The sequence below is a fragment of the Oncorhynchus clarkii genome, chromosome 25, assembly GCF_045791955.1.
Source record: "Oncorhynchus clarkii lewisi isolate Uvic-CL-2024 chromosome 25, UVic_Ocla_1.0, whole genome shotgun sequence".
In the NCBI taxonomy this organism is placed as follows: Eukaryota; Metazoa; Chordata; class Actinopteri; order Salmoniformes; family Salmonidae; genus Oncorhynchus; species Oncorhynchus clarkii.
Window position 1 is genome coordinate 46,710,303 of NC_092171.1, and position 16,053 is coordinate 46,726,355.

Below are 16,053 nucleotides of genomic sequence, written 5' to 3' on the forward strand. Positions count from 1 at the left end.
TCAAGGTTCGGTTTTAGGACCACTATTGTTTTCACTATACATTTTACCTTTTGGGGATGTCATTCGAAAACATAATGTTAACTTTCACTGCTATGCGGATGACACACAGCTGTACATTTCAATGAAACATAAATATATATAAAGCACTAAATAAACTTCAGTTAACCTACAAAGCATTACATGGGCTTGCTCTTGCCTATCTTTCCGATTTGGTCCTACCATACATACCTGCACGTACACTACGGTCACAAGACGCAGGCCTCCTAATTGTCCTTAGAATTTCTAAGCAAAAAGCTGGAGGCAGGGCTTTCTCCGATAGAGCTCCATTTTTATGGAATGGTCTGCCTACCCATGTGAGAGACGCAGACTCGGTCTCAACCTTTAAGTCTTTACTGAAGACTCATCTCTTCAGTAGGTCATATGATTGAGTGTAGTCTGGCCCAGGAGTGTGAAGGTGAACGGAAAGGCTCTGGAGCAACTAACCGCCCTTGCTGTCTTTGCCTGGCCGGTTCCCCTCTCTCCACTGGGATTTTCTGCCTCTAACCCTATTACAGGGGCTGAGTCACTGGCTTACTGGTGCTCTTCCATACCGTCCCTAGGAGATGTGCGTCACTTGAGTGGGTTGAGTCGCTGACGTAGTCTTCCTGTCTGGGTTGGTGCCCCCCCTTGGGTTGTGCCGTGGCGGAGATCTTTGTGGGCTATACTCGGCCTTGTCTCAGGATGGTAAGTTGGTGGTTGGAGATATCCCTCTAGTGGTGTGGGGGCTGTGCTTCGGCAAAGTGGGTGGGGTTATATCCTGCCTGTTTGGCCCTGTCCGGGGGATCATCGGACGGTGCCACAGTGTCTCCTGACCCCTCCTGTCTCAGCCTCCAGTATTTATGCTGGAGGTTTATGTGTCGGGGGGCTAGGGTCAGTCTGTTATATCTGTAGTAGTTCTCCTGTAGTTCTCCTGTCTTATCCGGTGTCCTGTCTAAATTGAAGTATGCTCTCTCTAATTCTCTCTTTCTCTCTTTCTTTCTTTCTCTCTCTCTGAGGACCTGAACCCTAGGACCATCCCTCAGGACTATCTGGCATGATGACTCTTTGCTGTCCCCAGTCCACCTGGCCGTGCTGCTGCTCCAGTTTCAACTGTTCTGCCTGCGGCTATGGAACCCTGACCTGTTCACCAGACGTGCTACCTGTCCCAGACCTGCTGTTTTCAACTCTCTAGAGTCAGAGATACTCTCAATGATCGGCTATGAAAAGACAACTGACATTTACTCCTGAGGTGCTGACTTGTTGCACCCTCGACAACCACTGTGATTGTTATTATTTGATCATGCTTGTCATTTATGAGCATTTGAACATCTTGGCCATGTTCTGTTATAATCTCCACCCGGCACAGCCAGAAGAGGACTGGCCACCCCTCATAGCCTGGTTCCTCTCTAGGTTTCTTCCTAGGTTCTGGCCTTTCTAGGGAGTTTTTCCTAGCCACCATGCTTCTACACCTGCATTGCTTGCTGTTTGGGGTTTTAGGCTGGGTTTCTGTACAGCACTTTGAGATATCAGCTGATGTAAGAAGGGCTATATAAATACATTTGATTTGATTTGATTTGATATTGACATTAGGGAGAGGCATGCGTAGCCGAGTGATTATTGGGTCCAGTGAGTAGCTGGGCGAGCTGGAGACACGACAATTCAGACAGCGTGCGGGGCGGGGCTAGCAGGCTAGCAGAAGGGCCTTAGAGGGACGTTGCGACGGAAGAAGTCAGTTGTAGCCCCTTCGTGCGGTTACGTTGTCAGACCAGTCGTGATGGATTAACCGTGCTCCGTGTAGTTGAAGGGTCCAGGACAATTGGCAAAATAGGTATAGTAGCCCCGCAAAAATTGCCTGATGAACCTCTTCAGTTAACAGCTGAAAGAGAGAAGGGTGGGCTGGATGTTGATCCTGCTGCTCTGATTGGATAGAGCAAAGCTGTATTTCTCCATCCACACGCTTCACTTCATAATTTCACTTGATCACTTCTCGCATGTTTCGATCTGTTCATTTAGATTGCTTCTGCTTCCTGTTAGCTGCTACTATGATAATTCAAATGGCGAGGACGTTTGCTAGTTATCAATGTGCATAATCTCTAACAAGCGGGGCGAGGGTAGTGAAAATACATGCACGATGCACATTCTGACTGAGTTACAGCCAGCTTGTCTGCCCCTTGCAATTTGAGAACACAGAAACACACACCCTTGTTGCTCCTTATCTTCAACCTGTTTTCTCTACCAAGGTGCAGGGAGAAAGATATTTTTCCCGATCACAAGTATCATCCGATCCGACTATCAACTGTCAATTTACCGATATGATTACGAATACGAGTATAGCCAAGTCGCCACACCTAGTATTTACGACTGGTCATTACCACCATTGTAAAAGCTGATGTTAGGATCGGCGGGAGAGATGAACAGAGGCGGTAGGAGTGAGTTGGAAATGGTGGCGAGTAGTGAGGACAAAATGGAGGAAATTGAGAAAATGTTGGTGAAGCAACAGCTGTGCTGGAATGCGAACAATACGGGTGTCAGTTCTGATGGTATGGAGCGGGAGGATGAGGGTCAAGGACCGGCATGGTCTGTAGATGAAAGACATAGGAAGGAGAGAGATCATGATACTGAAAGCAGTGGAGCGTCTAGTAAAGAAAGCATAAAGAGGGTCAAGGTAGGAAGCAAGAGTAGTTATGTGTTGGAGTGGAAAGTGGTGATGGTGTTTGATGAGACCACAGGACCTCATTTAGACACTATCAGATGAACGAATGCCGTAGAGAAAGAGCTAGGTGAAGTCAAATTAGCTTGGTTAATTGGAAATGGTAGATTGTTAATTTTTTGTGTTAGCCAGGCTCAGCAAGAGAAGATTCTGAAAATGGAAAAAATATTAAAAGCCATATCCCTGGTGCTTATGCTAGATCAAGGGGAGTCATCACTGACCTATTTCTCTCCATATCCCCAGATTCCTACCGCAAACTCTGAACATTTTCATCTGGATCTTCGCAACTAGCTAACCACAATCCCGGGTGACCACTCCTGGCTAGCGTTTCCATCCCGGAGCAAGCACTAATTAGCCTGAAGCTAATCCGGCCAGGGCTCCGATGCTACCACCGAAGCCCACTCCTGGGCTACAATATCTGGACCCCTTCTACTTCCGGTACGGGGTACGGAACCCCGCCGATCCTCTACGACTGGAATACCGACATAATCTGCCCGAGGACTCCAACAGGCCCCTCAGGCGCGACGCCCGCTGAAGGCCCATTCTGCTAACCTGCTAGGCCTACTAGCTACCTAGAGCTACTTGGAACCCTACTAATTCCACGACTGGTCTATCGACATCACCGCACGAAGGGGCAAAAACAGACTTTCCCCCATCGCGACGTCCCCCAAAGGCTAACTTGCTAGCCCCGGTCTGCTAACTGCTAGCTTGCCTGCCCCAGTCTGCTAACTACTAGCTTGCCTGCCCAGGTCTGCTAATTGCTAGCTCCTGCTAACTGCTTGCTTGCTAACCCGGTATGCTAACTTCTAGCTTGCCAGCCCCGGTCTGCTAACTGCTAGCTTGCCAGCCCCGGGCTGCTAACTGCTAGCTTGTTTAGCCCCGGCCTACTAACTGTCTGAGTCGCCGTGTCCCCAGCCAGCCCAACCACTCACTGGACCCATATGTTCACCTGGCTTCGCATGCCTCTTTCTAATATCAATATGCCTCATCCATTACTGTCCTGGTTAGTGATTACTGTCTTATTTCACTGTAGAGCCTCTAGCCCTGCTCAATATGTCCTAACCAACCATGTTGTCCCACCTCCTTGCACATCTACCATTCCAGTGTTTAATTGCTATATTGTAATTACTTTGCCACCATGGCCTATTCATTGCCTTACCTCCCTTATCCCTTATCTTACCTCATTTGCACTCACTGTATATAGACTTTTTGTTTTCTTTTGTTCTACTGTATTATTGACTGTATGTTTTGTTTATTCCATGTGTAACTCTGTGTTGTTGTATGTGTCAAATTGCTTTGCTTTATCTTGGCTAGCTCGCAGTTGCAAATGAGAACTTGTTCTCAACTAGCCTACCTGGTTAAATAAAGGTGTTCTCAACTAGTCTACCTGGTTAAATAAAGGTGTTCTCAACTAGTCTACCTGGTTAAATAAAGGTGAAATAAATAAATAAAAATCACTGGTATCCCAAAACCTATGTCTATCGATGATATTAAAGAACATGTGAAGGGAGGAAAAGGCCTAAATGTTGATCAGTATGAAAGATGGTCAAAGTAGTGAAAGCCTATCAGTGCTGCTGAAGTTAGAGAAGCTTATGCCTGGGAAAGTACAGGTAGGATTCCTTAGTTTCAATGTTAGAGTATGTGTCCCATATGCACTGCAGTGTTTTCATTGCCAAATAATGGGACATGTAGCTGCTCAGTGTAAAGGAATGAAAAGATGATGGTGAATGTAGGAGCAATGTGAAGGTTAAGTGTTGTAATTGTGGGAGGGAACATAGTCGGGCAGGTGCTTCTGATGGTCTTGGAATGGTTTGGAGGCCTGTTCAGAAATCTGGTGCTCATGAATGTGCGACGTCAAAAGACACTTTGATAATGAATAAAGTTGACTTCATAGCTTTTATTGGTAAGGTTATCAATACGACTCAGGTTGTGGAAAGCAGAAATGCCAGGATAGAAGGGCATTGTGGCGAGGGCAAAAGAGATATTGGGGGTAGTAGATGTTACGGTTTAAATGGTTGTTGACATGCTGAACAATCCTAAGGCTGGAGTGTTCCCGCATGATATAGATAAAGTTTAATGGGGTCGGGTGGAGGTTGTGGTTTAAACTAGGGATTTATTTGGTTTTTAATTTTATTTTCATGGCAGATCATGATTGATCGTACATTCCAACACAGTAGGATACGACATGAACATAAACGATTGTTTTGCGGACCGCCATGATATTGTAGAAGAAGAAACAGCAGCAGAAGAAGAAGAAGCGTTACAGTTGCTCTCAACCAATCGGAAGTGAGTATTTTTCGCGCTGATTGGGACTCGAACTGAGTTTCCCCGCAAAGCTTTAAATTGAACGGAGTCGGCGTTTTCAAGATGATTCAAACTGACTATTTTCCAATTTGATAACTATTCGAGAAATTCAGCAGGTAATTTAACCAATTACTATGCGTATGAGAGGAGAACGCAACTGTGATCATCTTTCAATAAACGTGTCTGTAATTTAGCATGTCATAGGCACGTAGCTAGCTAATGTTAGCTGAATGTCAATCACTAATCTCGCTAACATGAACTAAGAAACTAGCTAGTGTCACTGAGCACCGGTTAATTCCGATCGTTTTCTGATTCGTTTCACTAGCTATGTGAAGTAACAGAACATTGTCATTCTATATCTGTCATGGTTTAGTTGACTTAGCCAATAGCCAGGGACCCTAACTACATAGCTAGCTACGTTAGCTAGCTGTAACTCACGCCAGTTTTTAGTTGTCGCGTCACTATCTCAACATTTCTAATATTTTACCAGAGTGAGAATGTGGCGTCTGATGTGCTTGGTAATGCCTACTACTACTACTGTTGAAGTCTGTTAACTAGCTGGGCTTTCTCAAGTTTCCGCGGCTTTTCTCGGTGGATGATGCTGGCAGTTAGCCGTGGCTAATCAGTGAGTTATAACCATCTGGACCTTGCCTCTACTGATCATTAATTATTGGGACATGGCAGTAGCAAACGAGCCAACCAGAGTGCTTAGACAAATGTGATTATAACTAACCTCATTGTTCTGTGGCTTAGTGAGAACTTAACACGTTTTTTCGTTGCTAGTTAACGTTAGCTGCTACATTTTCAATCATGTGCGGGCGCCCACTAAAGCGCTTATCAGATCAGTTTGCGTTGGTTGATAAGTTTGGTAGCTAGTCAGCAAGTTATCGAGTTAAGCTACTAATTTAAACTGTTCTGATTTGAATGTGGAGCCATTTTAGTGAGTTAACGATGTGGTTTAGCTCTAATTTTATCAGACTGATGTATCGTCTAGTTAGTTGTTTGCTGAAGTCGACAGCAGACTAGAATTCTGCCAGCAGCGCACACGATGACGTCACCTTTCGTATGGTAATGCAGAAACCTTCAAAATAAAAGGCCACGTTTCATGACATTAATATGGATAACTCGTTGAAATCATATTACATTTTAATCAATGGGCACTTTTATTGTGCCAAAAAGAAAATGCATTTGTGAAAAAAAAATATATATGGTTTTAAAAATATCACTTTCGGCCGTGATTGGGACGTTTCATGAAATTGTAACATAGGGCGGCGCGCAATTGTTCCAGCGTTGGCTAGTGTAACCGGTGTGAAATTGCTAGTCTGCAGGGTGCGCGCTAATAGCGTTTCAATCGGTGACGTCACTCGCTCTGAGACCTTGAAGTAGTTGTTCCCCTTGGGCTGCCGTGGCTTTTCTGGAGCGATGTGTAACGATGCTTCAAGGGTGACAGTTGTCTGTGCAGTGGGTCCCCGATTTGAGCCCAGAGGGACGGAAGCTATACTGTTACACCGGGGTAGGGCGTTATTGTAAATAAGATTTTGTTCTTAATTAACTGACTTGCCTAGTTCAATAAAGGTTACACACCACACTGAACAAAAAGTCGTTGTTCAGTCTTTCATTCTCAACCAGGACTTCATCATACATGTCAAGCAGTGAAGTTTCAGCTCTGTCTGTCCGTGTCCTCTTCCTCGGTGTGCACTGTCACTGTGTCCGTTTCCTTCTTGTCCAGTCATGTCTGTCCGTGTCCTCTTCCTCGGTGTGCACTGTCACTGTGTCCGTTTCCTTCTTGTCCAGCCATGTCTGTCCGTGTCCTCTTCCTCGGTGTGCACTGTCACTGTGTCCGTTTCCTTCTTGTCCAGCCATGTCTGTCCGTGTCCTCTTCCTCGGTGTGCACTGTCACTGTGTCCGTTTCCTTCTTGTCCAGCCATGTCTGTCCGTGTCCTCTTCCTCGGTGCGCACTGTCACTGTGTCCGTTTCCTTCTTGTCCAGCCATGTCTGTCTGTGTCCTCTCTTCCTCGGTGCGCACTGACACGGTGTCCGTTTCCATCTTGTCTGTCTGTGTCCTCTCTTCCTCGGTGTGCACTGTCACTGTGTCCGTTTCCATCTTGTCCAGCCATGTCTGTCTGTGTCCTCTCTTCCTCGGTGCGCACTGACACGGTGTCCGTTTCCATCTTGTCCAGCTGTGTATGTAACATTTCACGTAAAACCTGTTTCTTGTCTGCATCGAAGTAGCAGTCCTTGTACCTAGCATCGAGCATGGTGGCGACACGGTAAAGAGAATGCCACCGACTCGCTTGTTCACAGCCTGTTGGCAGTTTTGTTGAGCAGGTGTTTCAATGCCATGACAGAGGGTATCACGTCTGCTGCAGACACAGTTGATGAATGTTCGAATGGAGTTAGCTAGTGTTCATGTGCCATTGAAATGGCATCAGCGGTATGACAACAAGCACATTCATGAGCATGTAATACTACTTTCCTCAGTACGACTTCCTCGACGACCCACTGTGCTGTCAGACTCGGCATGCTCATGGGGCTGTTATCCCTGGTCCAAATGTCTGTCTTGAAGCTAATAGCAGTGATGCTATTACTGTGTAACTCCGGTAGGGCAACATCTGAAAAATAGTGCACTTCGTAGTGTGTACCAGTGCTCGACCAGTCAGCGAAAGCCAACATCACCCACGACAGAACGGTTGATTGTCAAAGGGCAATGAATTCCATTATCTTGTCGTTAATGGATTTCGTCTTTTGAGTTGTCGCGCTGAAATGTTCTTACTCTTTCAAATGACTGCTGGACTTGTTGACTCCTCGATCCACACAGCAGACATTGGGCTATGTTAGGAAGGCTGTGTTATATAGGTATGCACGTCAGCTTTGACATCTGTGTTGCACATCGGGTCGATGTCTGCATTTTTAGCTAATATCGGCCGATTCCAACATCCCTAACTGATATAAATAATACTTATTTGTACTATTGTATGTCAAATGATCCATTCATATTTCCAAACACTTGTACTGTACTAGAGTTAAAAAAAAAAATCTGTATTTACAAAGTTGAATGCCTTTTCAGGAGTGCTCTTAATAAAATGTCAATCCTATCGTGCTGCAGGAAGAAGGGTAATCTAGATGTAGTTGTGAATGTTTTCACCTGTTGATCAAGCTTGTTGCCAATTGTTTTGACTTTCTCGGTATTGTCATTCTGCAGTCTTTGTTTGAAAATTCCTAATTTGAGTCGATTAACAATGCCCTCTGGCTTTTCAAAATATTGTGCCACTACACAGTGTATGAACCAAATAAAACAGGTTCATCAACATTTTAATGTAGACAATGTGATATCTTCTAGACCAGTGGTTCCCAACTTTTTCTGAACCGTGGAACACCTGGATGTGATTTACAATTCTGCGGCACTCCTACAATTTCTCCGTGTATTTATTGATAATGACCTCCATCTCTCCATGTATTTATTGGTAATCATCTGTTTTCTCTAACAAATATTTTTTATTGCTTATCTTGGGCTCCAAGTGGTGCATTGCCTTATACCGCTGCATCTCATCGCAAGAGGCGTCACTATAGTACCTGGTTCGAATCCAGGCGGCGTAACAATTGGCCCAGCGTCGTCTGGATTTGGCCAGAGTAGGCCGTCATTGTAAATAAGAATTTGTTCATAACTGTCTTGTCTAGTTAAAAAGGATTTATTTGAAATATTTTCTTAGTTCCTTACCCATGATGGTTCATTTGTGTGTACACCTTTTAAGAGCGAATCTAAATCAGAAAAAAAAAAATGGAGCTGTGGTAAAATATGTTTTAGTTTTGAACAGTTTGGGCTACAGAGGAGTGGTTTTCTGTATTGTAAAGGTGCAACCATGGACACGAAGCCACTCTTCTTTGTTTCTAGAGCAGAGGCTGTGGTATAGCTAAGCCCAGAGCCATATATTAAGAAATAAATGACTAAACCCTATCAGACTTAGTTGTGATAACTGTTTTTATAGACAAAAGTAAAATGATACAAATGACTTTGCTGGTGATGCGCACCCCTCAGGTGATAACAACAGCCTGAGCACACTGGACTGGAACCAACTATACAGATGGAACCATGTGTAACCATTGAATGTGTTATCTGACCGACTCTAGTGCTCCCAAGTCAACTTCACATGTTTATAAGTGAGGGTTCAAAAAATTTGTCAAGATTAGGAAAAGTTTTGCAGCACACCTGAGAGTTCCTCAAGCAGCACACGGGTTGGAACCATTGGTATAAATTCAGTCACACACCTGTGTGTATTTCCATTTCGAAGAGTAGATGTAAATATTATTTTGATAGTCTAGTTAATAGAATGACAACATTAAGTTTAATTTAATAATTAGACAGATCGAAACTGACTTTTAAAGTGGAAGTTTTTATTTAAGGTCCTTGTGCTTTGGACCATAAGGAGTAATTCATTATTTCTCTCCTTCCCCCTCTGTGCTGTAGCTGAGTGAGGTTGGATGGGATGGACAGTAAGGGACGGTCTGGGATGGACAGTACCAGTAAGGGGCAGTCTCTGCCCTCGATGCCAGAGGCCCTCAACCCAGTCAGTCAGCTGTCTGAACCCCTGGGGGGGAGGATGGGTCGGGGTGGGGGTGATCTGGGGGCGGACCCGACCCTGCTGATGGACAAGGCAGCTGCCCAGTTGGCCGTGACGCTCCAGGACAGTGTTCTAAACAACATGGCTGCCCATGGTCATAACCATAACAACCACAGGCATGAGAGGCTGAAGGACCTGACGTCCCTCATGCTGAACGGCGACCAGGACAAGCTGCCCAAGCTGTGCCACCCTGAGCCCCCCACCCTGAAGGGTGCTGAGGCCCCCCCCTCCCACCCCAGCCCGCAGAGGAAGGCCACCTCCCCCGAGATTAAACTGAAGATCACCAAGCCGTGCTGTGGAGAGGGGCCCAACCTGCCTGTGGATACTGAGGGCTTCGTGGCTCTTGCCAGCAAGGAGGGGAGGAGAAAGAGAAGACCCATTAAACTCAAACACAGCTCTGCCTCTAACCCTGTTCCTGTGGAGGTGTCTGCTGCCAGTCAGCCAGAGGGCACTGCTGCCCCACAACAGGTGGGGGAGCTCCACTTCTCTAGTTCAATACAATGTTATTCTGTAGTAGACCATAAAAGAGAACATGAACTGTATCTTTATCTGCCTTAACTCTTTGGATTATAGAATGTATTCTTGTTGCTCTATCAAGATGAACAGTAGATCAACTTCATTCATTGACTCCTTGTGAGTCCTTGTTTCTGAGAGTCCTCCTGATTTCCAGCGTTGTTTTGGTTCTGACCGCGTGTTGTGGTTTCTCTCAGATCCAGCAGGCCAGTACTCTGGAGGAGGAGGAAGAGAGCCTGGAGGAGGAGGAAGAGAGCCTGGAGGAGGAGGAGAGCCTGGAGGAGGAGAGCCTGGAGGAGCAGTCTATCCCTGTCCATGTAGGGTTCTCCGTGGGTGATGTGGTGTGGACCAAGGTGCCAGGTTATCCCTGGTGGCCCTGCATGGTGTCCACTGATCCAGAACTCAACACACACCTCAAACACAAAGGTACTACACACCTCAAACACAATGCAGTGTTGTACTACAGACACACACTGATCTTCCAGGTTCTGATATGGTTTTGCTCCTTTTATTTCCTCAGCAATTAACAGCCGGACAGCTGGAGTCATGTACCACGTCCAGTATTTTGGAGACACCCTGGAGAGAGGCTACATCTTTGAGAAGAACATGGTGTCATTCAGGGGGGAGGAGCAATATGTCGAGCTCTGCCATGGCGACATACAACCTGCCTCCCGGGTCGTCCAGGGGAAGGTCAGATGTGATTTATTTGGATCCCCATTAGTCCACACCAATGGGGACAGCTAGTCTCACTGGGGTCTCCATTAGTCAACACCAATGGGGACAGCCTGTCTCACTGGGGTCCCCATTAGTCCACACCAAAGGGGACAGCTAGACTCACTGGGGTCTCCATTAGTCCACACCAATGGGGACAGCTAGACTCACTGGGGTCTCCATTAGTCAACACCAATGGGGACAGCTAGACTCACTGGGGTCTCCATTAGTCCACACCAAAGGGGACAGCTAGTCTCACTGGGGTCTCCATTAGTCCACACCAATGGGGACAGCCTGTCTCACTGGGGTCTCCATTAGTCAACACCAATGGGGACAGCTAGACTCACTGGGGTCTCCATTAGTCAACACCAATGGGGACAGCTAGACTCACTGGGGTCTCCATTAGTCCACACCAAAGGGGACAGCTAGACTCACTGGGGTCTCCATTAGTCAACACCAATGGGGACAGCTAGACTCACTGGGGTCTCCATTAGTCAACACCAATGGGGACAGCTAGTCTCACTGGGGTCTCCATTAGTCAACACCAATGGGGACAGCCTGTCTCACCGGGGTCTCCATTAGTCCACACCAATGGGGACAGCTAGACTCACTGGGGTCTCCATTAGTCAACACCAATGGGGACAGCTAGTCTCACTGGGGTCTCCATTAGTCAACACCAATGGGGACAGCTAGTCTCACTGGGGTCTCCATTAGTCCATTAGTCAACACCAATAGGGACAGCTAGTCTCACTGGGGTCTCCATTAGTCAACACCAATGGGGACAGCTAGACTCAGTGGGGTCTCCATTAGTCAACACCAATGGGGACAGCTAGACTCACTGGGGTCTCCATTAGTCAACACCAATGGGGACAGCTAGTCTCACTGGGGTCTCCATTAGTCAACACCAATGGGGACAGCTTGACTCACTGGGGTCTCCATTAGTCAACACCAATGGGGACAGCTAGACTCACTGGGGTCTCCATTAGTCAACACCAATGGGGACAGCTAGTCTCACTGGGGTCTCCATTAGTCAACACCAATGGGGACAGCTAGACTCACTGGGGTCTCCATTAGTCAACACCAATGGGGACAGCTAGACTCACTGGGGTCTCCATTAGTCAACACCAATTGGGACAGCTAGACTCACTGGGATCTCCGTTAGTCAACACCAATGGGGACAGCTAGACTCACTGGGGTCTCCGTTAGTCAACACCAATGGGGACAGCTAGACTCACTGGGGTCTCCATTAGTCAACACCAATTGGGACAGCTAGTCTCACTGGGGTCTCCGTTAGTCCACACCAATTGGGACAGCTAGACTCACTGGGGTCTGACACATAACGAAAAATACATTACAGACAAAAGACTTTACCATTTCCATTTAAAAACAGGACCATGTAGTGTGCGTGTGCATCTATCAGTTCCACATACATGTCAGTTCATACACACACAAGTAGGTCACATGGGGGAGAGGCGTTGTGCCTTGAGGTGTTTGTCTTTTGAAACCAGGTTTGCTGTTCACCTGCGCCATATTAGAAGGGAGTTCCATGCACTCATGGCTCTGTATAGTACTGTACGTTTCCTTGAATTTGTTCTGGACCCGGTTACTGAAAAGGTAGCATGCCCTGGTGGCATGTCTGGTGGGGTCAGTCTGGTGGGGTCAGTGCTGTGTGTAAGTTGACTATGCAAACAATTTGGAATTTCCAACATAATGTTTCTTATAAAAACAAGTGACGTGGTCAGTATTTCCTCAACTCTTAGCCAAGACAGACTGACATGCATAGTATTAATATCATCCCTCTGATTACAATGAAGAGCAAGACGTGCCTCTCTGTTCTGGGCCAGCTGCAGCTTAACTAGGTCTTTCCTTCAGAACTGGACCACACGACTGGACAATAATCAAGATGAGGTAAAACTAGAGACTGCAGGACTTTGTGGAGTGTGGTGTCAAAAAAGCAGAGCATCTCTTTATTACGGCCAGACCACTTCCCATATTTACAACCATTGAATCTATATGTTTTGACCATGACAGTTTACAATCTAAGGCAACACCGAGTAATTTAGTCTCCTCAACTTGTTCAACAGCCACAGAATTCATGACCAGATTCAGCTGAGGTCTAGAACTTAGGGAAGATTTCTACCAAATATATTGCTGTTCGTTTTAGAGGTTCAGGACCAGTTTATTACTGGCCACCCATTCCAAAACAGACTGCAACTCTTTGTTAAGGGTTTCAGTGACTTCATTGGCTGTGGTTGCTGATGTGTAAATGATTCAATCATCTGCATACATGTACACACATGCTTTGTTTAATGCCAGTGGCAGGTCATGGGTAACAATAGAAAAGAGTAGAGGGCCTAGAGAGCTGCCCTGCGGTGCACCACGCATTACATGTTTGACATTAGAAAAGCTTCCATTAAAGAAAACCCTCTTTCTATTAGATAGCTCTGAATCCACGATATGGCAGAGGTTGAAAAGCCATAACACACATGTTTTTTCAACAACAGGTTATGGTCAATAATATAAAAAGGCTGCACTGAAATCTAACAGTACAGCTCCCACAATCTTCTTCTTATCAATTTATTTCAGCCAATCAGTCATTTGTGTCAGTGCAGTACATGTTGAGTGCCCTTCTCTAGAAGCATGCTGAACGTCTGTTGTTAATTTGTTTACAGAGAAATAGCATTATATTTGATAAAACACAATTTCTTTCCCAACAGTTAGCTAAGAGTTGACAGCAAGCTGATTGGTCTAATGTTAGAACCAATAAAGGCTGCTTTACCACGCATGGGTAGCGGAATGACTTTGGCTTCCCGCCACGCCTGAGTGCAAAGTTTTCCAAATTCATATAAAAAAATGTTTTTTCCTTATCTGCGTAAGTATTCAGACCCTTTGCTATGAGTCTCGAAATTGAGCTCAGGTGCATCCTGATTCCATTGGTCATCCTTGAGATGTTTCTACAACTTGTTTGGAGTCCACCTGTGGTAAATTCAATTGATTGGACATGATTTGGGAAGGCACACACCTGTCAATGTAATGTTCCACAGTTGACAGTGCATGTCCGAGCAAAAACTAAGCCATGAAGGCCTCCCGAGTGGTCCAGGCTCTGTCGCAGCTGGCCACAACCGGGAGACCCATGGTGCGGCGCACAATTGGCCCAATGTCGTTGTTCGGGTTAGGGGAGGGTTTGGCCGGCAGGGATGTTCTCATCTCACGCTAGTGACTCCTGTGGCGGGCCGGGTGCAATGCACGCTGACACGGTCGCCAGGTGTACGGTGTTTCCTCCCACACATTGGTGCGGCTGGCTTCGGGGTTAAGTGGGCATTGTGTCAAGAAGCAGTGCGGCTTGGTTGGGTTGTGTTTCGGAGGACGCACGGCTCTCAAACTTCTCGCTCTCTAGTCGTCCGTATGGCAGTTGGAGCGATGAGACAAGACTGGAACTAACAATTGGATACCACGGAATTGGGGAGAAGTTTGGAACCACCAAGACTTCCTGGAGCTGGCCGCCCGGCCAAACTGAACAATCGGGGGAGAAGGGCCTTGGTCAGGGAGGTGACCAACAACCCGATGGTCTCTCTGACAGAGATCTAGAGTTACTCTGTGGAGATGGAAGAACATTCAAAAGGACAACCATCTCTGCAGCCCTCGACCAATCAGGCCTTTATGTTAGTGGCCAGACAGAAGTCTATTCTCAGTAATAGGCACAGGACAGCCTGCTTGGAGTTTGCCAAAAGGCACCTAAAGGACTCAGACCATGAGAAACAAGATTCTCTAGTTTGATGAAACTAAGATTTAATTATTTGGCCTGAATGCCAAGCGTCACTTCTGGAGGAAACCTGGCACCATCCTTACGGTGAAGCATGGTGGTGGCAGCGTCATGCTGTGGGGATGTTTTTCAGCGGCAGGGACTGGGAGACTAGTCAGGATCGAGGGAAAGATGAACAGAGTAAATTACAGAGAGATCCTTTTATGAAGTCCTGAGCAGGTTATCAGACTGGGGCGCAGGTTCACCTTCCAACAGGACAACGACCCTACACACACATCCAAGACAATACAGGCTTGGCTTTGGGACAAGTCTCTGAATGTTCTTGAGTGGCCCAGCCCAGCCCCTAACCCAGACCCGGACTTATGGACAATTCCATCGACCTCATGGCTTGTATTTTGCTCTGACATGCACTGTCAACTGTGGGACCTTTATATAGACAGGTGTGTGGCTTTCTAAATGTCCCATCCATTGAATTTACCACAGGTGGACTCCAATCAAGTCATAGAAGCATCTCAAGGATGACCAATGGAAACAGGAAGCACCTGAGCTCAATATTGAGTCGCATAGCAAAGGGAATACTTATGTAAATAAGGTATTTCTGTATTATTTTTAATACATTCGCTAACATTTCTAAAAACCTGTTTTTGCGTTGTCATTTTGTGGTATTGTGTCTAGATTTCTGCCGGAAAACATGTATTTAATCCATGTTAGTATAAGGCTGTAACTAGATGTGGAAAAAGTCAAGGGGTCAATTCTTTCTGATGGTAATACATTTGCTTGATAACGAAGTAGAACACTTGATTCTTATGATACAGGTGTTTGGAACATTGCGCTAAAACATTAATTCAAATTATTTCGATATTTTGTCCAGCCCTAACATTAACTATCTTCCACTAGTAATTCAGAGCTCTACTGTCCTCTATCCCCAGAGTACCACTCCGTCCGTTCCTCGTAAGCTCCATGCCCAGTGGGTGGTGGGCATCACTCAGGCCAAGGAGGCTGCCAGCCTGGCCCTGGAGGAACGCCTGGTCAAGTACACCTTTACCCACGATAGTGACGGACCACACCTCAACCCCCGCATGCTGGCTAAGCTTTACCCTGCTGAGCCTGGCCAATATCCTGTACCATCCAGGCGGATCCCCCTGCCCCCCAGCCCTGCCAACCCCCAGGCAGACAGCAGCACTTCCCTGGGGAAGAAGAGAGGAGGCCCCAGAAAAACAGATGGGAAACGGAAGCAGACTACTTTTACACAGAAAAAGAAAGATAACATGGTGGTCTCCCCTAAAGGACCAACACAGATGCCGTTTCAGGTCTGGAATAACTAGCATATACTGCTTCTTACCTCAATGTTTATGGTCTATGTAGTATGTTATTTACAGACCAATGTATTGACAGGTATAAAATGGTGTTTTCGG

The 16,053-nt window shown here is 46.2% G+C and overlaps 1 protein-coding gene across 3 annotated transcripts in view; it reads left to right on the top strand.

The window, feature by feature from the left end:
- Window positions 1-5,010: 5,010 nt before the first annotated feature.
- LOC139384055 (nuclear receptor binding SET domain protein 2) overlaps window positions 5,011-16,053 on the top strand; it is a 63,198-nt gene continuing 52,155 nt past the window's right edge. For 2 of the 3 annotated variants that reach the window (XM_071128688.1, XM_071128690.1), the window contains exons 1-5: window positions 5,011-5,148; window positions 9,498-10,119; window positions 10,362-10,590; window positions 10,685-10,854; window positions 15,568-15,948. In XM_071128688.1, the coding sequence (XP_070984789.1) occupies window positions 9,517-10,119; window positions 10,362-10,590; window positions 10,685-10,854; window positions 15,568-15,948 (1,383 nt within the window). In that variant the 5' untranslated portion in view covers window positions 5,011-5,148; window positions 9,498-9,516. Of the gene's footprint in view, window positions 5,149-5,595; window positions 5,658-9,497; window positions 10,120-10,361; window positions 10,591-10,684; window positions 10,855-15,567; window positions 15,949-16,053 lie in introns of those variants that run through there. The other variant, XM_071128689.1, reaches the window with a different exon arrangement.